The sequence below is a fragment of the Carassius carassius genome, chromosome 8 (assembly GCF_963082965.1).
Source record: "Carassius carassius chromosome 8, fCarCar2.1, whole genome shotgun sequence".
Taxonomy (NCBI): domain Eukaryota; kingdom Metazoa; phylum Chordata; class Actinopteri; order Cypriniformes; family Cyprinidae; genus Carassius; species Carassius carassius.
Window position 1 is genome coordinate 9453338 of NC_081762.1, and position 23051 is coordinate 9476388.

The window sequence follows — 23051 nt, forward strand, 5'->3', positions numbered from 1 at the left end:
GAGTGGTTCAATATGAACCAAGGTTTTATCAATCTTTGCCTTCCACCGTACTCCCCTTTCCTAAACCCCATTGAGGAATTCTTCTCCTCATGGCGGTGGAAGGTATATGAATGCCAACCTTACACCAGGGTAAATCTCCTGCAAGCCATGGGACTTGCCTGTGGTGACATAGGTGTGGAGGCATGCCAAGCCTGGATACGGCATGCCAGGGTTTTTTCCCCATTGCTCAGCCAGACAAAATGTGGCCTGTGATGTGGATGAAGTACTGTGGCCTGACCCTGTACGGAGACATGATGCTGTGAGTAATGCACTTATTTGTATATTTTTGTACTATACTTTTACATCAGCTTACTGTACACAAGTGGCACACGCATAAGATTTCTGTTTTGTCTTTTTGTACAAGTGCTAAATGCACAGTTTTTTTTTGTTTTGTTTTGCAACATGCATTTAGCCTACAGTGAACAATAAACATTTATTTATCCAGCTTCATGTCCTGAGCATTGTGTTTTCTATTTTTCTACGTAGTGTTTAGTGACTGTTCAGTAGTGTTTTTAATTTTGATTGACCTGGGGCACGATTTGACAACATAGTTCAGTTTTGAGCACAGATTGAACTGTTTTGAGGTGAAAGTTTGGTTTTGCAAGAAGAGTCTGAGGTTTTGTGAATGTAGCTTGAAAATTGGGTTTTGTGTTCACAGTTTAGAGAAAAGGAGAGCAGCTTAAAAGAAATGTCTTAGCAATTGAGAAAAACTGTAATTAACAATCAAAGGTGGATCAAATAAATTACATTATGCTAGGAAGTGACGGTGTTTCCTGCGATTGGTATTTCCTGTGGGTCTCCCTGATTCAGGGTTGCCATGTCCGTGTATTTTAAGGTTTTGTGGGGGTTTTGACTATAAGCAAAGGCGATTTCAGGTTTGGGGTTATTTCAGTTTTGCAGTGACTCAAAAAATAAAGAAACTTTAATATAAATTTCTGGCTATTATTTAGGCTGATTTTAAATACGCAAGCCACGTGTTCCGAGTTAGTTTTATCAGACCAACTTGATTGTTTAGTACAAATCTGGCAACATACCCTGACTGTACATAGATGGTAAACCCATGGCAAACCGGTAACACACCGACGGAGTCGATAAGACGTCAACGGCCGCTGGCAAACTCCGACTAAAGACTGGAATAAAACCCACATTTTCGACTGGGCAGTGGGTATTTATCTATAAACTTCATATCTGCGTGGATGCCTTTAAATGTTAAGATATTGTCATTTAGAAGACACCGCGAATGGTTCGAGGCTCCTGACATACTCTGTTTCGCGACGGCTGTTAAAACCATTTTCCTCGGTCTTTTTGCTTGCCAGCTGGTAGCAATTACGGATCAACGACATACGGTAGGAGACACGGTGGGGAGTCCGTGCTCTTTTGGTTGCCTGACTCGGTACTGTCTGGGTGGACCTCGGACTGGAGCAGCACCTCGGAGCGGCCCGCTTCGACAGCGCGGTAGAGCCGGGGTGTAGTTCGTCTTACGGAGGACATTCAGCGGCTTTAAACAAACACCTTTCAGCCGCTATTTGATCTCCAGGAGCCGGCTAGAATCCGGACAGAGACCTCATGAATGGAAATCGGAACTACAGGTAACTCGACGGTTTCAGACCGATTTCGGATTCTTTTTCAACTGTAACGTATTGACTCGGTCTAACTTTGTTACGTGCACCGTCAGCACACGTTCATCGCTTAGCAAACGTTCTTGGTGAGTTACTAATAACTGCTTTTTGTGATAAGAACGAGCTTTTAGAAGAATTTCACTGTTTTGGGCGTAGCAACCAAATGACTGTGAGGGTTAGGTTATGGTTTTCAGTTTGGATTTTTTTGGCTTACGCCGAAGATTCTGACTCACTGGCTCTGTGACGTCACGCCGCTGTGGCACAGCTGTCACGCACAGGTGCTGCGTGCGTCAGGTGCTGCAGTGATCGAGACGCCGGGGGGAGGGGGCGAGTTTCTGATTGTCCGTTGATGATGACTGTCACAGAATCACCGCTTTATCAATCTGAACGATCACACGTAAGATTCTTACGTGGAAATCATTTTGTATTCAACCAGAAGTTCATTAGAAAGTTTGAACCTTTTGTGGATTCCTCCAAATTTATAGAAATGCCGAGATAATCTGTGTATTTGGGGGGCCTTGCACCTTTTGTAGCCCCTAGGAAGGAATAGGTTGAGATCTTAAGTCCCAGGCGGTAAACGCACTCGCTGCGTTTGCTTGAGGGAGGTAACGTTAATCGTAGGTACATTTACCGAATCATAATTTATTTATCACTTTGTTTATATATGCATTTTAAGAATAGTCAGCGTGTACACATCTCTCTATTTGCATAACTCTTTCTCTCTCGAAAATTAAATAACGTACTTATTCTTGCTTAATTATTATTATTTTAGTTTCATTTTAGGTGATAAAACTTCTAAAAAGATCTAAGTCTAAAGTGGTTTGAAGGATATTGGTAAAGATTTTAAATCACAACGAATTAACTGATTATTAATAGTATTTTGGGACTGCTCTGTGATCCATAAATAGTCATTAAATGTCATCTGATTATTTTTCTAAATATCCCTGACAAGTTCTTTTTATATACAAACTATTGACTGAAATTTTCTGTAAATCATGGTTAAATGTATGATAGTGATTTTATTTTTTATTTTATTTTTGCTCAGAAAAAGAATAGTGCATGTGTAAATAGTGCAAAAAAATAAACATGCAAAAGTACTTTTCAAGCACTTCTCAATTCATTGTTTATCACTTTATTCTAGACATTTCAAAAAAGCTAGTTTTTTTTTGTTTAAAAAGTAGCATAGTTGACACTTGGCTAACTCTATTAGGTCCACCAAATAACAGAGTTCTGTTTTAGCATGCATCATGAATTAAGTGTACATGCCTGCTTTTATTTATCCAAATTTTGGCAAATTCTGTGATATACAGTAAGATCCATTTTTATGACTGTATTTCTCAGTTTCACAATTGTTATTTATCCCTTTTAATAATCAAGTAATTTAAGTAATGTTAGTGTTTTGTTTAAAATGCCTTTAACATAGTGACTTTTGGCTAACTGTCCCAGTGCGACCAAATTACAATTTGATTTGCATGATAAAAGATCAGAATGCCCCTTCCCTCAATTTTCCTATAATAATTAATTGGTCCAAAAGTCACAGTAAAATTTGCACACTGTATACAGCAGTGATCGACTGTCCTGCAAAGTCCAGCTCCAACTCTAATTACACACACCTGACGCAACTAAGGCCTTTAGGATCACTTGAAACATAAAGGCAGGTGTGTTTGATTAGAGTTGGAGCTGAACTTTGCAGGACAGCGTCATATGACCTGCTTACCTATAGATTTTGTAACTGACACTAAGCAGAATGACCACTTCTGTCAATCAGCGAATCAGGGATAATAATAATTATCAATGCTGACAATTTAACAGTGCCCATATTGACACACTTTGTTTTAGCCACCTTTGAGAATATATCCATGTGTCATTAATAGAAGCCCATATATATTGCAGGACTGTCTGTCTAAATGAGAATCAGACAACTTTAAATTCTTTTGCCAGACTAGCTTTAAATAATTAAATGAAAGGAGATGTCTCGGTCTCTGAATGGGTGAAACCCTTGTAAACGTTCCAGTCACCTATTTGCCAGTTAAGTGAGCATTACACTCCAAGCACCAGACCAACAAAAGCCTTTCAAACCGATCTCACCGCATTACTGTCAAACCTGTAGTTCCTCTTAATCTATGCTGTCAAGAAACTGCTAGGTTTCAAATAAAGTGAGAAAAGTGGACTCATGTGAGCCTGAAAGTGTGTGACCAGAACAGTCAAGTGTTTCATTGTGAGATTTCTGTATGAACATTGTAGAGTAAATGCACATGTGACCTACAGGATAGGGCTGGGCGATATGGACAAAAAGTCATATCCCGATATATTTAGGCTGAATATCGATATACGATATATATCCCGATATTTTTTCCGCAAAGTGAGAGCAAATGTTCTGTCAAAGCCAAATATGACGTCACAAGTAGTTTTATTGAAACCGGCCATTTCAGTGAACAGTTGCAAAATCAACTGAATAAATAGTAAACAGGTTTCTTCACCTGGTTCATAATTAAATGCTCAGCTGTTCAAATAACAATAAAATGTAAAAAAAAAAATAATAATAATACTGCATAACAATAGGACAGGAGTACCTTTTTTGAAATCAAAGCTCCATAAGGTGCACATTTAAAAAAAAAAAAAATATCTTAAAAATAGCCTATAAAATAGGCTATTAAAATAGGCCAATCTTTTTCCTAAATAAATATATTTAAATGAGAAAAGTACAATATAATTTTTTTTTAGTTTTACAACTATAATGGCTTATTAAAATCAAAACAGATTTTATTCTCCTTACTAACAAATCCACAGATGCAAATAACGAACATCACAAAAGAATATGACAAACCCTAGTAACTTAAGGGCAGCATTTACATATAAAGAAAGAACAAAAAGTGATCAGTTTAAGAACATTTTTTTTAAACATCAGCCTGAGGTTACCTTTTCCTTTTTGTTAACTCAATTTCTTATCTGAACAGTCTCAACCAGTTGCACAAGAAACAGATTATCAACTCAATAAACATTTTCCCCCTCTTTTTTTACTTTGATAAACAGTAATGCTGTCTTGAGGTAGACATTAGAAGACAGACAAGCGTATCCTCCTTCGTTTAAAGATTTTGTGTAAGAAACACCAGCCTGTCAACAGCATCCGGCTTCAGAGATGCTCTGTGGCAGGTCACGATATTGCCACTACAGCTGAAAACCCTTTCGGAGGGTGAACTGGTAGCTGGTACCAAGAGATACTTTTTTGCCAGGTGGCTCAGAGATGGAAAGAAAACTTCATGATCCTTCCACCACTTGAGAGGATCAGTGTCACTCTCCACACTTGCGGACTGCAAGTAACTTGACTGTTCATTTTTCAATAGCCTCCCTCTTGGTTGGTGCAGTGGTGGTGGCTGTGCGCTTCTTGAAGAAGCTTGCCAGTCTCTTAGCTTTTGGTGCTACTGCTGCTTCTCCATCTGCAGGCTCAGGCACAGTGGGCACACATAGGCAAGGCCGTTGACAGCTGCTCTGATCAGCCAGTAGCGTCTCCACCTCCAAGACAGCTCTGTGCTTTAATGCATCGACTTTTTCACTTGGGATGTAGGTGGCCCTGAACCGAGGATCCACAAATGAAGCCATCTCCAAAAGGTCAGTAGTGGCTGGGTCAGAATATTTGCTGTTGAGGTACTCAACAATGCTGGTCTTGATCGATTTACAAAGCTCGCTATCACCCTCTTCACATGCCAGGAGACTTTCGTTAAAAAGGTGCAGCACAGGTTTCACATATGATAGAGTGACGTACTCCTCACCTGATAAAGCATCAGTAAAGTCCTGGAGAGGTTTCAGGACCTTTTGGACTGCTTCTAGGACCTCTAAGTCCTGCCAGGTAGGGACAAGATGCCTGGTCTTTTTGTCATTAGACAGGACTTTGGCCAGTGCTCCTTCCTGCTCCAGGACTCTCTCTATCATCTGCTGCCTGGATCCCCAGCGTGTGGCAGACTCTGTTATGAGTTGGTGACTTGGCAGACCCAGCTGAATCTGGACTTCAGCAAGATGTCTCCTTTTCTTCCAGCTGTACGAAAAACAGCTTACAATTCTTTTGCACAAAGAAATGGCCCGGTTGACACGCTTGTCATTCATGCCATGTCCTGTCAGAATCATAAATAACTATTAAACAAATGTGCTTATGCGAGAAATTTGACTCTGGTTTCACTTTAACACATTCATACAACTAATCCAAAATCAAGCTTTAGAAATATTCTACATTAATATTATTTTCTTGTTTCATAGTTTATTTTTTTAATCAACACCAGTACTAATCATAAATATCAAATATTATATTTTTTTCTGAATTTTAATCATGTAAGTGATTTTTATGTATTATTATTTTTGTATAATTTATAAATGATGACTCTACTGTATGTACATTTACTCGTGTTCCGTTCTTGTTGTTGTTCTTAGTATTTAATATTAATGCTATTTTTTAATGCTACTTCATATTTCTACTCCACTAAAAACTCCACAATGTCTAGGCATATGTGTCAACATTAGTTTCTAGTTACTTTGCAGTTTGCTATTTTCAATCCAGAGAAAAAACTATAGTCTATCATAATAGCTAAATATATATGTTACCTTGATGATAACAACAGGCTAACCAGCATTTTAAAGTCATAATTACCTCACCTTTACCAGCTGTAACATTAAAGTGGTAAATACATCAATGCATCACTAATTCTTATCCAATAACGGAAACCTAATAAAAATGGTTCTGAAATCTACCATTCTGTATTGTAAATGATTTTACATTTAGCACTTTAAGTTTTGTGTTTTATTAATCTATTTAACCTATATTTAACAATACATACTGCATTTCAACGGACACCTGGCCAAGACAGCAGCATAAAACACAAAGTTGCAGACAGACACACAAAGGAAAATAAGGAAAAACTAACATTTTGTTTTTGATTAAAGTAAAATATCTGAATACTCCTTACAACACTGCACTCACCAATAGCCAAGTGCAGTCTGTGACCGAAGCACTGCATCCTCAGCCACTCGTTCAGCTCAACCGCTTTGACGATGTTGCTCCCGTTGTCGGTTGTTATAGCAACCAGATACTTTTCTTGGAGTTTCCAGCTTGCAATTGCGTCCTGCAGGGCCTCAGCTATGTGCTCACCGGTGTGGTCCTGGGGGAAATAACTTGTTTGCAGACACGCTGTTTTCATCTCCCAGTCTTGAATGAAGTGAACTGTTATGCTCATGTAAGGCTCACACGTCCTGCTCGACCACATATCGCTGGTCAACGCAAAATGGGTCACGTTAGCGAGCCGGTCAGCAAGGCTCTGTCTGATTTCAGTGTACATTTGTGGCAGTGCTTCTCGTGCAAAGTAGTTGCGACTGGGAAGCTCATATCTCGGGTCCATAGTTTTCAGTAGCTTTTGGAATCCGATTTGTGCCACAGTTGCAACGGGGACCATATCTTTAGCAATGTGGTAGGACACCGCTTTAGTTATAGTACACCACTTGACACTTTTCTTTTCATAAGGCACATTGCGGGAAAATGAAGTTTGCAGTGAGCTTTGTTTCGGGGCTGGAGCTTTTTCGGGTTGTCGATGGCTTGCGGCTGGGGCTTCTGCAGCGCGCAGTTTCAAAGACTCTTCGTACTGCAGTTTGTGCCACTGTTTTAGGTGGTGAAAAAGATTTGTAGTGCTTCCACCCCTGGCTGTAACTTGTTTATTGCACTCCCTACAAATAACGTGATGTTGTTGCTCATCTGATACTTTGAATCCGAACCATCTCCAAATTACTGAGCCACTGCTTTTTCTTTTACTAACCAATTCCTCCGTGCGCTCTGCAGACGTAGTTGCTTCCTCAATGTTTGTTGAAGAGTGGCTCTGTGCCTGCACCCCCCCCCCCCCTCGAAAAGGAGGGGCGGTGGCGCGGGGAGCAGCGCAAATTTGAACTATATCGATATATGCGATATGGTCTAATTCCATATCGCGTCTAAAAATATATCGATATATTTTTTATATCGATATATCGCCCAGCCCTACTACAGGATCAATTGTACATATATAGAAACAGCTGTTCTTCCTTTAATTGGTTGTTAGTGTAGTCGTGGTTGCTATGGTGAAAAGAAGCCACGTGATTGCCATCGGCATAGTAACGACACTTTGGGAAGTGTGAGACGCGGTTGCGGTCGAATTCCCCTTACACACCTCTCAGTAACAGCAACAGCAATAACAGTCTCGCCTTCTGTGACATGATGTGATAATGTAGCATGCCACTCCATGCGAGAAAAGTGATGTCAGAGCTGATATTCATAGTGAAAGAAAATTGAAAAGCATGACAAAGCTGATTTTTCTGTATAAAGCAGATTTAAATGGCAATACAGAAAGGTTGTTATTTACTCAACATAGGGCTATGTAATGTTTTCCTTGGGCCTGTAATGAGGGAAAGAACCCCAACCTGCTCTGTCTGCTTCATCGAAATAAAACTGAAATGACGATACTACTTAGTGTGATTATCAAATCCTGTAGGCTGTGATTTAAGTAAATAAAAAAGTGAAGCACAGCGTTGTGTTCTTACACGTGAGCAGCTCGCTGTCCGCTGGTGTTTGCAGCAGAGTTCTTCGGTTCACAGTAAATGCTGCTTCACGTGAACTAATACATCTCTGAATCTCCTAGTATTATACATTTTACAGTTTTAGTGTAAAATATTTATTACACTTCTATTACGATATTAATGGTTCTTATTTAGATTTTATATAGTCATTACTATTATTATTTTACAGCCATTTCAACAAATGCTGATTCTGCCAAAACAGTTTTCATTTGGTCATGTGTTGATTTGAATTAAGAAATTCTTCAAAATATCTTCTTTTGTGTAAACGGTGACAGAACTTCCATTTTTGAGTGAACTATCCTTTTGAGTTATTACATGAAGTTGTTGAATCATCTCAAAATTGGAACCGGGAGAAAATGCAACAGGTTCAACAAACAAAACTTTCTTGATGTTCTCAAAAAAATTGCCTTTTATTTGACTCCACTGAGTATATGAAATGTACACTTTTTGAGTATATGAAATAGTGTGCTTTTGAATAGTCAAGTCAAATTGATTGCAATCTTTCTTTAGAAGTCTTAGGTGACTATTTTTTCACGGTTATACAGTAGTGCATGTATGATTGGTGTGGGTTATTGGTATTGTGTGTGTGGTGTGATGATTCTGAGTGTTATGTTGTTTCCACTGAGTAGGCATTTAGAGGAAATTTCCTGATAAGACAAATAACACCCACTGTGTAAATGTCAGTGTCAAGAATGAGAGTTGTATTATTATTAATTTAGATATTAATCATGTTTCCATGAAATGTCAATATTGATAAATGAGAAAAAAATGCTGTTATGACTTTATGCAGGTTGATTTGGCATAATTTTATTTTATGATGGCGCCAATGACAGTGTCGGCTATTTGATATTACATGTCTCATATTTCTGTGGTTTTAGTTTTCAGTTTAACTGATTTTGAAAGTCTAACTAATGTGGTACATTTAGAGAAAACCTCCTATGGATGGAAATCCCCTCTGATTTTCATGACAGGAGCTGTTGGGGCTGCACCCCTGTTCTCCGTACCTCGGAGGCCAGGCTATGGCACCATGGGGAAGCCCATCAAGCTGCTGGCCAACTGCTTCCAGGTGGACATCCCCAAAATGGACGTCTACCTGTACGATGTGGACATCCAGCCCGAAAAGTGCCCACGTCGTGTTAACAGGTGCCAAACACTGAGCAGTAATAATAATTGACAGTTTGTGACACTTGTTTTGACCATTTCATTCACAAGAGACTTGTGCATTGATCAGTCTATATAGTCAAATTGAAAAGCAATAGACAAAATTGGTTGTTCATTAGAGACATTTAGAACGAGAAGAGAGCTGTCAGAACGAGAGCCCAAACAGCTGATAAAAACATAATAATAATAGTCGTGACTCCAGTCCTTTTCGTATTGTGAAGTTAAAGGCAGCTTGTGTGTAGACGTTAGACAATTTCAAACCATTGCTTCAGCTAAAATATGGGTCCTCAATCTATAATGTTGCTCTCTCCATTTATCTCATCTGAATTAGGAGAGAAAGATGCACAGATCAAGCAATGTTTACAGGTGAAAACAGTCCAAAACAGTTCTAAACAATTGTCAATGGGTTTCGATGTGAGGGTACAACGGGGGATGGACTTGTTTCACTGGAGGAAGCAGGTTATAAATTATTATTGGTATTTTGTCCTGAAGAGATGGTTTAAATTTAAAATGCCTTCGTAATTTTGTTTCTACAAACACACAGCTTTTCATTTCATAAGGTTTTAACTGATGGACTGAAGTCATGTTGCATGGATTACTTGTGGATAAGTGTGATGTTTTTATAAGCTGTTGGGACTCTAATTGTAACGGCACCCATTCACTGCACAGGATCCATTGGTGAGCAAGTGAAATAATGCTAAATTTCTCAATCTGTTCAAATGAAGAAATAAACTAATTTACATCTTAGATGGCCTGAGTTTGAATAAATTATCAGCAAGTTTTCATTTTTGGGTGAACTTCATTTAAACCTACAATAACTTCTATTATGACCCTTTCTGTTATGGCTTCTAGGGAGGTGGTGGATTCCATGGTGCAGCACTTTAAGGTGACAATCTTTGGGGACAGAAGACCAGTCTATGATGGCAAGAAAAGCCTCTACACCGCCCAACCGTTGCCAGTTGCCACAGGGGGGGTAAGACAAATAAATAGACACCAGGAGTGGTGGAAAGTCCCCTAGAGCGGGGCTCTGAACCGTTTCAAGGAGCGAAAACGGAAATGAATTAAATTGAGATACGAAAAAAAAGATAACCAGGAATAGAAACAGAAATCGAAAATAGAAACCAGTCACCAATCACAAATTTAAGACGCCTATGCAAATGTGACGTTGAAGCATCCAATGAGTGAAATGCCCTCGACTAAGCTATAAATCGCACTGGCAGTGCCCTGGCATAAGTTTAACCAAGGAAACACCACGCATTAGGCCTACAATTAAATGAAAATGAATGGCATGTAATACAGCTTATTGTGTGTATTGAAACCAGGATAGTATAGAACACAGATTCAACAAGCTCACTTCACGCACCTACTGTCATTTCAGTTTAATGGAGAAAACAGAATGAAACTTTATACATAAAAAGAAATAAATAGGCCTATGCACAAAATATATTTCACTTAAATTAGGGCTGTACAATAAAACGCAGGCAATAGTCATGCACAACTTGTCAGTAAAGCCGGTTCTGTGATTAATAGTAATTCTCACATAACGCTTTCAGTTGGAGCAGAATTTACAACACAGAGCCGTAGTTCGATGATAAACTATGCAATATCATATTCATTATCGCAGTAATGAAATTTAAGATATCATCTGCGATAATGAAAGCTGTTTACCTAGTTTCTCAGAGAACAACGGCTCTATGTAGTAAATGCTGCTCCATTTGAAAGCACATGAAAATACCACATTTAATAATGTTTTTACTCCAAACTTACTTCATAATGTGTTTGAAATAAATCCTTCTGTTAGATGATATGGCTTCTTAAACAGAAATAAGGCACGCAACATATTTCATAGTATTCTAAGCAGTTATAAAGTCGATTAGCATTGCATTATTAATTATAATAATGACATTTTATAATAATTATAAGAAGAACTCCGATACCTCATATATTGCCGTAGTTGTATGATTATTAGTCACGTTGAATTAATGAAAGCTATTCAATCTTTTGTTTAGTCAGCAACTGCTATAGGGATTTCCCATAGACTGTATAAACACATGGACGTAGTGTCTGTGACGTCACCCGTAGACTCCTGAAGAGTGTTTTTGAAGCTCAAAGTATGCAGAGCGGGCTGTCGCCATCTTGGCAGCACATCACCACGTGACTCTCCCGGACAATCTAAAATGGGCAAAAAGGCGGGAGCTGGTTGCTGAAGCCACGTCCACCTAGCGCGACAGTGGTGACAGCAGCGGCAATCCACCTGTCGCTCAAGTGACCACGCCCTTAATTATGCAGAACTTTGAGGCTTAATATAATTTAAACGGATGAGTTATAAAAAAAAAAATTCAACCCCCTCACAGTTGTCATGAAGGGCAAAATTAGCTATATAGACCAAACAAATTTTTTTTGCACCAGGCTGTAAACATGTTTTTTTCTGCTGTAATGTTGGCCATTTTAACATGGGGAGTCTATGGGATTGACTCCCTTCTGCAGCCAGCCTCAAGCTAAAATTACAGTTTTAGTCACTTCCTTGTTGGCTTCAGAGAGAGAGAGCAGGAGGTTGCCGCTCGGATTTCCTGAGTTTCTTCTGCAGGGTGTATTTGGAGTTTCAGTGCAAGAGCGCCCTCTGGCTTTTGGAAGGAGATTTACTACTGATCACAGAGCCATTCTTCACTGAAAGAAAGACATATCAATCCCAGCTTCTGCCTTCTCGTGATTTATCGCCTTTGCGATTTCATTTTGATTTATCGTGATGCCATAACTTAAATCATTAACGGATTAACAAAACGAAAGGAAAAAAATGTGCTGTTTCGGTTCATTGTGACACGTCATGCACTCCAATGTTTGTGGAAAGGAAACCGAGAGGGCAGAAAGCTGTTTTCTTTATTTTGCAAAAGTTTGACCATTTTCTTTATTGTTTCTTATTTTGCTAATTCTTTACAGTTTTGAATGATGTCTTGCATCTGTAACTGGTATGGACATAAAATATGGAATAACAGATGGGAAAACAATGCTGTGATCGCGCCGGACCCCGACACGAACACTCAACATATTTTTGCTACCTTGACATCACAGCCTGTTCATTATCAAAATAAAAACTGTTAAAGAAACATTAAAAAGTTACACTGCAAAATCTAGAAAAGATGACTAAGGGCATGATAGGCTACCATCATGTTTTTCTTTTTGAGTAACGAAAACAAATGACTGTACACAAATCAAAAAACTAGAATGTCATTTGATCTATACAATCCAAAAATAGAAAATTGCATGTAAAAAAGCTTATTAATTAAAATAATTTTATAAAGGAATTGTGCTGCATTAACATTTTTTCATTTTAATGAACTAAATTAAAAGGCAGTTTTTTTTGCGTAGCCTTACTGCAGACTTCTAAAAATATTATATAAAATATAAAACAATGTTAATACATAAAAAGGAAACATCTCATACTTTAAAACTTTTTCATTATCATTTATTTTTATTTAATCCTGTGTGACTAAATAAAACCTATTTGTAAATTGGTGTTAAAAATTGTACTGTACATTTGTGTACTATTTGAAGGTGGACCTGGATGTGACCTTGCCAGGTGAAGGTGGGAAGGACAGGCTGTTTAAGGTCACCATTAAGTTTGTGTCACTGGTCAGTTGGCACTTGCTGCATGAGGTCCTCACTGGGCGGAGCACACCTGATCCTCTGAACCTGGATAAGCCAATCAGCACCAATCCCGTACATGCTGTGGATGTTGTTATGCGCCATCTGCCCTCTATGAAGTAAGCATTCCCATGAGTACCGTTACCTGATCATAAAGGGCATTTAATACAATGAGAAAAGCATTAAGTGATTGTTATGCCTTTAACGATACAGTGCATAACTACTGAAATTAGACAAAGTGTTTTGTTGTAGATTAGTGTAGCATAAACAGTAAGCGGTTGGATAAGGATAATGTAGGACTGCACATGTTTATTCTGCAGGTAACGACTGTGTTTGTCTTCTCTCACTTCAGGTACACCCCAGTGGGACGATCTTTTTTCTCTTCCCCCGAGGGCTATGATCACCCACTGGGTGGGGGGAGGGAGGTGTGGTTTGGCTTCCACCAATCAGTGCGTCCGGCTATGTGGAAAATGATGTTGAACATTGATGGTAAGTCAGAGTGTTATGATAGGTCAAACCATTTTGGTCTGAATTATCCAGTAACATGATCTGGACAGTGGTTATAAAAGATCAGATCAAATAATACCAAAATAATAATGCCATTATTGACATTCATTCATTTCATTACGATTTTATCTGGCATTGGTCAGACAAACAGATAGTCCCACTTTTAAAATCATTGTAAATGAAAAAGCACCTGCAAATGACTTGTTAACTATTTCATTAACTAATAGTGTAACATTGACCATGTTTTATTTTCTGCACAGTGTCTGCCACTGCATTCTACAAAGCTCAACCTGTGATTCAGTTCATGTGTGAGGTTCTGGATATCCACAACATCGATGAGCAGCCTCGACCGCTTACTGATTCCCACAGAGTCAAATTCACCAAAGAGATCAAAGGTTTGTGTGAATAGAAGAACTGAGTGAAAATTCAGCTTTGCAATCACAGGAATAAATTACATTTCAAAATAAAATAGTTGTTTGAATTTGTAACAGTATTTCATATTACATTTTTTACTGAATTTTTTAATCAAACAAATGCAGACTTTTTTAAAAAAGTATTTAAAAATGCATGAATGGTAAATGCTATAGATCAGTAGCCAGGTTACAAATTTTTATGCACATTTTGGGATAACATATATATTAAAAAAAAAGATTGATAGATAGATAGATAGATAGATAGATAGATAGATATAGACGTAAACACAAAGATGTGAGTGACAGGTGTAAGTGACAATTTTGTTTACGAGAAACATGGAAAGGAAATTCTACTTTATTTACAAATAACTTAACTTTGCATAAATTGCATTTGCAACTGGGATTGAAACTATTTAATATTAATATTTAATATTTATCTGTACTGTATTTAATAGTCAAAATACTCTGAGCTTTAAACTGACCAGTTGCATCTTTTTTGTGATGTAAATTCGATCTTCTCCTCCCATCAGGTCTAAAGGTGGAGGTCACCCACTGTGGCACCATGCGGAGGAAGTACAGGGTGTGTAATGTTACTCGTCGACCAGCCAGTCACCAAACGTAAGTGTATTGAATATGTATTGCTAATTATATCTCTTATGATAATGTGAGGTTTTATTGTATCTCAGTTAGCAGGCCAATATGTCTGTACTGTCAAAAAGACTATATTTTACTGTCCTGTTTGTTATAGTGAAGCATTACATCACTTGCTCACCAATGGTGAAGGCACCCATTCACTGCAGAGGATCCTCTGGAGAGCAAGTGATGTTCAGACGAACAAACAAACTTGTATACATCTTAAATGGGCCGAGCATGTGTAATTTCCAGCAGATTTTCATTTTTGGGTGAACCGTTCCTTTAAAGCACAAAAACTGATGAGAACATTTTCAGAATGTTTCATACTTTTTTGTTCAAAGCTTGTCACCCCAGGTCTCCATTCACTTTTTTAGAATTTTTGTTTTGCTGTGTCAGGTTTCCATTACAGTTGGAAAATGGCGAGACCGTGGAGAGAACAGTGGCACAATACTTCAGGGAAAAGTACAACTTACAGCTCAAGTACCCCCATCTGCCCTGCCTGCAAGTAGGGCAAGAGCAGAAGCACACATACCTGCCTTTAGAGGTAAGAGTCAAGACATTTGATCAGTTACATTAGCTACCAATTCCTTCTCTTCACTGATTTATGGATTCACGTCTAGACGCTTTTAAGATGTCTTGATTCAAGGTGTCAAAATTGACCGTCCTCTCTATCACTCAGGTGTGTAACATTGTGGCAGGCCAGCGCTGTATTAAAAAATTAACAGACAACCAAACCTCCACCATGATCAAAGCCACGGCCCGCTCGGCACCAGACAGACAGGAGGAGATCAGCAGACTGGTGAGTTCAGTGCATTGCTGTCTAATGCTGCAGTAGGCCTATTTCTTCATGTACACTACCAGAATGTTGGTATCATAGAAATTCTTAATATTATCCAGACAGAAAACAAAAAATGATTTTTAATCAGTCACAAATCTAAATCTTTCTGAAAACATAGGTGCGCAGTGCCAACTACAACTCGGACCCCTTCGTGCAGGAGTTTCAGTTCCGTGTGCGGGATGAGATGGCGGAGGTGACGGGTCGTGTCCTGCCCGCCCCTATGCTCCAGTACGGCGGCAGGGTGAGCTCTGAACACTTTATGGTACCCATTCCCTTTCACTCATGCACTGTTTGTGTGTTTGTGTTTGAGTAGAAGGCTAGAAATTGGTCATTGTTGGAAGCTTGATTTAACATTTATAATTATAATTAATGTGTGCTAATTTGAATGAGTTGCTGTTATTTTATTGCTATGAGGTTTGTTGCTTGTGTGTGATTGATTGCTTCCTATATCTTTTATACCATTGTTTTGCCTTTGCATTTTTGTGAATATGTGTGGCTATTTATATGGCTTTTAATGTGCTTTAGTTATTTTATTATTGTTATTGTTTTTGTTTCTTTAGGGATTATTCACCAAAAAATATAATTAAGTAAAACATGGAATGTCAGTATTTTCTACATTCTCATGTCATTCAAAACCTGTATGAATTACTGCTGCGAAACACAAAAGTAGAAATATGGTTGTATAGACTAGTTTTATGGTGTTCTTTTTTTTTGTTTTTGAGTTTGACAGTCCTTTTAAAAATTCCTTTGTGTTCCACAGTAGAAAGGAAATTCAAAAAGTTTACAATGTTTTTTTTTTAGTTTTTTTTTTTTGAGCACAAAATTAAGTAGTTTGAAAGCCATATTGAAAGACATTGTGGAGCATTTGTAGAGCTCCCGAAGTGAGAACTTTGATGTTTTTCATTGTAACAGCTGTATAAAGTACATATACTGTAAGTTTGGCCCAACATTTAACATACTGTTTAAGTTCATATACTATTTGATCTCAAGTTATCCATGTGTTACAGAATCGTACAGTAGCCACCCCAAGTCATGGAGTGTGGGATATGAGAGGCAAGCAGTTTCATACTGGTGTGGAGATCAAGATGTGGGCCATTGCCTGCTTTGCCACTCAGAGACAATGCAGAGAGGAAGTTCTCAAGTAAAGCTTTTTCCATCTTTTGGTCTTTAACAAAGCACCATTTATTAATGGAATTAAAAAAGAAATACTGAAGTGTCTCTTTTGCAGGGGCTTTACAGACCAGCTCCGGAAGATCTCTAAGGATGCAGGGATGCCCATACAGGGCCAGCCATGTTTCTGCAAATACGCTCAGGGTGCAGATAATGTGGAGCCCATGTTCCGCCACCTGAAAAACACCTACGCTGGCCTCCAACTCATCATCGTCATTTTACCTGGGAAGACTCCTGTCTACGGTAACTATTTATGGACAGATATTTTTTGGTCATTTAAGTGTGGATTTAGTTCACAACAGATTTAAATATGGTGTCTGCTCTCACATATGTTCTTTGAGCTCCTCACTTGTTGCAGTGAAGTCTTCCCTCTCTTTCTCCAGCTGAAGTGAAACGTGTTGGAGACACTCTTCTGGGAATGGCCACTCAGTGTGTTCAGGTGAAGAACGTGGTGAAAACCTCCCCTCAGACCCTCTCCAACCTCTGTCTCAAGATCAACGTCAAACTGGGTGGCATCAACAACATACTGGTACCCCATCAGCGGTAAGAGAATAAAATGAATCCATTTACACTGAAAACTATGGTTTCATTGTTTAAGACAAAATGCCCCTAAATGTACCAAACGTCTTGTTTATGTGAATTTGTTGTTTGATTTTCAGCCCAACTGTATTCCAGCAGCCTGTCATTTTTCTGGGAGCTGATGTCACTCATCCGCCTGCAGGAGATGGCAAGAAACCCTCCATTGCAGCTGTGAGAGAGACCACATATACACGCCTTTTTGTTATGTTCTTTACAATTTAATCACATCATGCACATTTGTGAAGGAAAAAAATCATACCCTCATTATGGACCTGAAAGTTTGATTTTTAGGTTGGATATTTAAAAGAAATACGTTTTTTTTTTTTTTTTTGCTCTTCCTCACTTCAAATTTGTTGCTGAACAGGTGGTGGGCAGCATGGACGCTCACCCCAGCAGGTACTGCGCTACCGTCCGTGTTCAGAGGCCCAGACAGGAGGTGATTCAGGACCTGGCGTCCATGGTGCGAGAGCTGCTCATCCAGTTCTACAAGTCCACCCACTACAAACCCACCAGAATCATCTTCTACAGGGATGGTGTGTCTGAGGGACAGTTCAGACAGGTGAGATCCTCCAGCGTCCCCTCTCTTCCCTTAGCTTCCACTGCATGTGGTCAGAAGAGTGTCATGAGATGTTTAAATGTATTTTAATTATTCCCCCGATTTATTGTGATTTCTCTTGATTAAGCATAATTGTGATATTTACCAGCTGGTTATATAGCATGAAAATGTTTCATTTTCATTTAACATTAACATCTTGCAACGGTAACAAAACTCTACCAATTTTAATGATTGCAGTTGCCAGATCTGAAAAGTTTAAAATCCACTAATCGGAGCTTTTCTCCTAAATGGATACATTTTCTTCCCAACCTTTTAACTATGCTCACATTTCTTTGCTTTAAGAAAAAAGCGCTGATGAGCTGAAAACACTATCAAAAATGTAAGTTTGGCGCAATCTCCACTGCGATATTATTCTTAAATGAAAGTGTAATTCAGCCAGTCTGTTTTTTCATGTGGTTAACTGTGCTGTTTGCTATGTTTTAGCTTTTGAGAGAACTTGTTTTGTTCAGTTTTAATGTGTTCATTCATATGTATAATATAATACATCTAGATGAGGAAAAATAACCCATTTAAGTTGGAGTTCTGATGAAATCTAAAAAGAAATTTCTAAAAAGTGACTACAATAATAACGATTATCATGCAGCCCTGCCATATTCCTTTGTATTCTTGAACTGTATTTTACATCTTTATTTCTAGGTGCTGTACTACGAGTTGTTGGCCATACGTGAAGCTTGCATCAGCCTCGAGAAGGAATATCAACCAGGAATTACTTACATAGTGGTGCAGAAGCGTCACCACACTCGTCTCTTCTGCGCTGACCGCACTGAGAGGGTGAATATGAGAGCCTTCTCCTAAAAGCTTTGTCATGTTTTCCTCACTTTTTCCTACTATTTTTTTTTTTTAATCGCACACTCACTTTTCGTATTATTTTTAAAGGTGGGTCGCAGTGGTAACATACCAGCAGGTACCACAGTGGACACTGATATCACCCATCCTTATGAATTTGACTTTTATCTGTGCAGCCATGCTGGAATACAGGTATGAACACCAGCATAATAACTGTATTAATGCATTTTAGGCTTTGTTTTTGTGGTTTTATTGCCTGTCAAATCAAATGATTTGATTGATTGAGTTATTAAAGAGAATTATAAGAATTTAACATAATGCATTTCATCAAAATGATTAAACCTTTTTAACCAGGGTACAAGCCGACCTTCACACTACCATGTGCTATGGGACGACAACTGCTTTACAGCCGATGAATTCCAGCTCTTGACCTACCAGCTGTGCCACACATATGTGCGCTGTACCCGCTCCGTTTCCATCCCTGCGCCTGCCTACTATGCCCACCTAGTGGCCTTTAGAGCCCGCTACCATTTAGTGGATAAAGAGCACGACAGGTGATGGATTTACTGGCCTGATTGTCACCGTCTTTGTGTCTATAAATAGAAATGTTCTATTTGATTTAAATTAAAGGCTTTTGGAAGCTGTCAATCATTTTGATTTGAATAGGCTTTGCATATTCTTGGTTGCCGCAGGTGTTTCTTTGCCACAGTGAGCCAGTATTCTTCATTTCAATGATTCAGAGTGATGGTTTGATTTTAGGAAGTTGAATTATTCAAGCCAACCACCTAAAAGACAGACTCAGATTCACTCAGTCACAGATTTGTGTTGCAATACCATATAAAAGTAGTATGTTTATACCATCGGACTGTATCTACACATCTTCACAAATCTTGAGTGTTTAAAAAAGGAGTTTTTTTTTTTCTTTATGTATGTTTCAAGTTAACACTTTTTTTTTTATCAGTTTTTATATACTGATGTTTGCACTTTACTACTGTGTACAGTGTACGTTTTGTTCAAAAATCTAGGAACGAATGGAAAAATGGAAATCTTTTTTTAAACATAAATATAAATGTCAACTTCTTGATCAATTTAAAAAAAAAATTTAAAAATCCTGAATGGTAGTGCACGTATTTTGTAATTTTGTATCTCCTTTGTATGTCAAGGGAAATGTATTTCATAGTGTAAATTTATGCCTCTGCTCATTTCTTTGTCCTCTTTCACAGTGCGGAAGGCAGCCACGTGTCGGGCCAGAGTAATGGCCGAGACCCCCAGGCCCTGGCCAAAGCTGTGCAGATCCATCACGACACTCTGAGGACCATGTACTTTGCTTAGCCCCGCCTCCACAGACCTGTCAGTCACTGGTCATCATGCACTTAGCGGAGGAGGGCTTCTCCCAATCACAGGCTGCTAATGAGAACCAAATGTAGAACTTACAGGAGGAACTAGCACTGTTATGCAATAGAAAAACAGCCAATCTTTCCAGTCTGCTTCGCTTACTAATTGTTTTTAATATGTAGATAGCAGCTATACCATTATTTATTAGATTTGTACATCTGTTTAACTATTAATTTTGCTTATTTAGGTCACAAAACCAAGTTTAAGAAGGTTTGCTTGATGAACTCATTACTAGATCAGTGAATGAGGCAGTGTTATTTCTTTAGGAGCAGATTGATTAGCCCTACTCATCTTGATTTCTCCTTTTACAGTTTTGTTCCACAACTAATCAAACACGCATGAAGTTGAACATCGGTGTCTTCTGGTTTAGTTGAAAATGTCAGGCAGGCGTGTCTGAACTAATGCTGGAGGAATGCCACTAGAGGGCAGTGCGATGTTGGCTAGGACATCTTACTGTAGGTCCTTCACTGGACATTTGCTGCGCTAATCTGAAACCATCCTTTATATTTTACTAGTAAATCATGCTTTTCAAGCAAAATCGTATCTAGTATCTGCAAAAAAGACAATTGAAATGTTATTCCATTTCATTCCAACCAGTCAGAAATCCATATTTGTTCCTTTGCATCTCATTTTCTTATTCAGATTTTTTAACATGCGAGTAACCTCTTTTATTCCAATTTCACAGTCTTTCAAATGATTCTATATAACTCTGTGATGCATTAACTTTCTAGTTCATGCGCTGTCTGGAAAATATTGCACCTACCATTGAACTATCGGTTCTTTTCGGTTCCTGGCGACTTTCTCTTTGGCTCGCTCATTAATTATAAGTGACAGATTAGCTAAGGACTGCGGAATCAACAAAAGATGAACTTTGAAACTCAAGGGTTGTCAAAACGTTTCCACATAGTCAGTTGTTTATGTATGTTTGTTGAATGCTGTGTGCCTCATTCATTTTGAGTGCGCTTACAACACAAGCATTCAAATCAGTCAAAGCATGACCATTACACATTTGATGGATGTGTGTGCACATATAATCCACCCAAGGCTACTCTGAGGCCTACGTCATCCATTAATATTAACTTTACAACTGTTAGACATTTCATTCTGACTAATGATCTCAGCTTATTTATAATGTTGCTTTTAACTTGCATTTGTCAATAGCGCATCTGTAAATTTAATTTATCAGTTAAACTTTTCAGTTTCTTTATTTCACGTTTTAGCCCTGTGAACTCTGACAAACACTGTCCCATAATCCTTTTAGTGCAATAAGTTAATTATTGACGGCTCTGTCGTAGACTTTCATTATACCATGCAAACCGAACCTTATGAGTGAATGCTTTAATTTAAAAAAAACTTTTGTATGTGGCATTGTGTAAGAGAACTTGAATTGATATGGATGATGTGTGCTAGAAGGCTAGAATGCTGGGTTGCGTTTACAGAGGAGATGGATACTCTCATGGCTATGTTTTATGGGAAAGAATCAGTTTGCTGTCAAGAGATTTTGGACAAACCTTGCTGTCAAATGAGACAAAGTGCCTGTTTTGTAGGAAATATCCCTAAAATGCAATTCTGTTGGGGTATTTTTAAATATATAATTAAAGTAAGTGGCGTATATATGGGTCGGACAGATATTTAGCTATTGAAATGGTTTTTATTAAGGTCTTTCTGTTGTTAAAGGCAATTTGAATAGTTGAACTAATATAAAACTGAATAAACCAAGTGCTGGGTCATTTTCTTTTGAACTTTTAAACTTTTGGACTTTCTTTTGAACTTTCAAACTCTCTTTTGAACTCTCAAATATTCTTTTGAACGTTTGAACTTTCAAAGCTATATTTTAACTTTCTTTTAAACTTTTGCACTTTCTTTTGAACTCTCAGACATTCTTTTGAACGTTTGAACTTTCAAACTGTCTTTTGAACTCTGACTTTCTTTTGAACTTTCAAAAACTCTTTTTGAACTTTCTTTTAAACATTTGGACACTCTTGAGTTTTTAAATTGCCTTTAGAACTTTCAAACTTTATTTTGAACTTCAAGTTAAAATTTTCAAACAAACTGTTTGGATTTTCAAAAACTCTTTTGAGCTTTCAGACCCCTTTTTCTTTTTTTTTCTTTTTTTACCTCTTTTCTTCAAACCCCTGCATGTTCACAGCCCCTGTATATTCCGCTGCATTCCATACAGACCAAAACGATGGGCCTCGGAAAACAGAGGTAGCAGGGAGTATTAAGGAAAGGCATTTGGATTCCAGTAGAGTAGGTGGAGGGTTGTATTTGTTAACTCCATGGCCTCCGGCACACTTTCACGTCACCCTTAATATGAATGGCACCGTGGTCTTTCTGCCCTATAGCCACAAATATGTGTTGACCAGTGTAGCTGCTATTTTACATAAACTACATCTGCTTTTATATGTGGAGAGAGAACAAGAGGGATTCTGAGAAATGACACACATATTTTGCTGCACTTAAAAAGCTGTATGGACTCAGATTTGATCAAATGCCCAAGGTGTTAAGAGGTGTAATTCCGGGATGTTAACTAAAAAATGCTAAGATTTTCGCAGTAAATGCAGAGCTGACACATTAGCATAATGTATGTTGAACAATGTAGAGCTTTAGAGCCTTGTTTGGATTTTTTGTTAAAAGTGTGATGTTCGCTTGGCTCGTTAATTACTCGAATTACCAAACCCACATACATGATATATCCAAAAAGTTCAAATAAAATGTCACTTTTAGTGAGTTAACTGGAGTTTAGTTATGTAAAAAAAATCTTTGTGGTGATGTCAAATGTCTTCAGTACTCTTTTTCATTTGTTTCAATGCGTTGAGAACTGTTATTTCTCTGCCGCTACCAGCATTTGAACTTACTTGAATAAGGGGAGTGATCAGTAGAACCTTAACCCGTGTGCATGTTTGGCTTTAAATGGCCACTTATACAGCCACTTATACAAGTTGCCAAGGACTAAATCGCTTAAATAAAAAAAAAGTCCTATAGGTGTGGCTTAAATGGCACCTCCCTGTGAAACTGTGACGCAACACTACCCCTTGGCTTAAAGCTGGACTGCGGATACCTTAAAG

At 38.3% G+C, this 23051-nt stretch overlaps 1 protein-coding gene across 2 annotated transcripts; it reads left to right on the forward strand.

Annotated features, from left to right (window-relative positions):
- Positions 1–1096: 1096 nt before the first annotated feature.
- ago3b (argonaute RISC catalytic component 3b) lies at positions 1097–21733 on the forward strand. 2 transcript variants are annotated; one of them, XM_059556001.1, is made up of 19 exons: positions 1097–1628; positions 9215–9386; positions 10257–10377; positions 12957–13165; positions 13399–13535; positions 13814–13948; positions 14497–14584; positions 14996–15143; positions 15279–15398; positions 15556–15699; positions 16445–16578; positions 16666–16850; positions 16991–17150; positions 17267–17357; positions 17551–17745; positions 18439–18573; positions 18679–18780; positions 18943–19142; positions 19812–21733. In XM_059556001.1, exons 1-19 carry the CDS (start codon positions 1610–1612, stop codon positions 19918–19920), a joined length of 2604 nt encoding a protein of 867 aa, XP_059411984.1. In that variant the 5' UTR covers positions 1097–1609; the 3' UTR covers positions 19921–21733. The 2 variants fall into 2 exon arrangements, with proteins under 2 accessions (XP_059411984.1, XP_059411986.1); XM_059556003.1 differs by having other exon boundaries at positions 15556–15678.
- The last annotated feature ends 1318 nt before the right edge of the window (positions 21734–23051 follow it).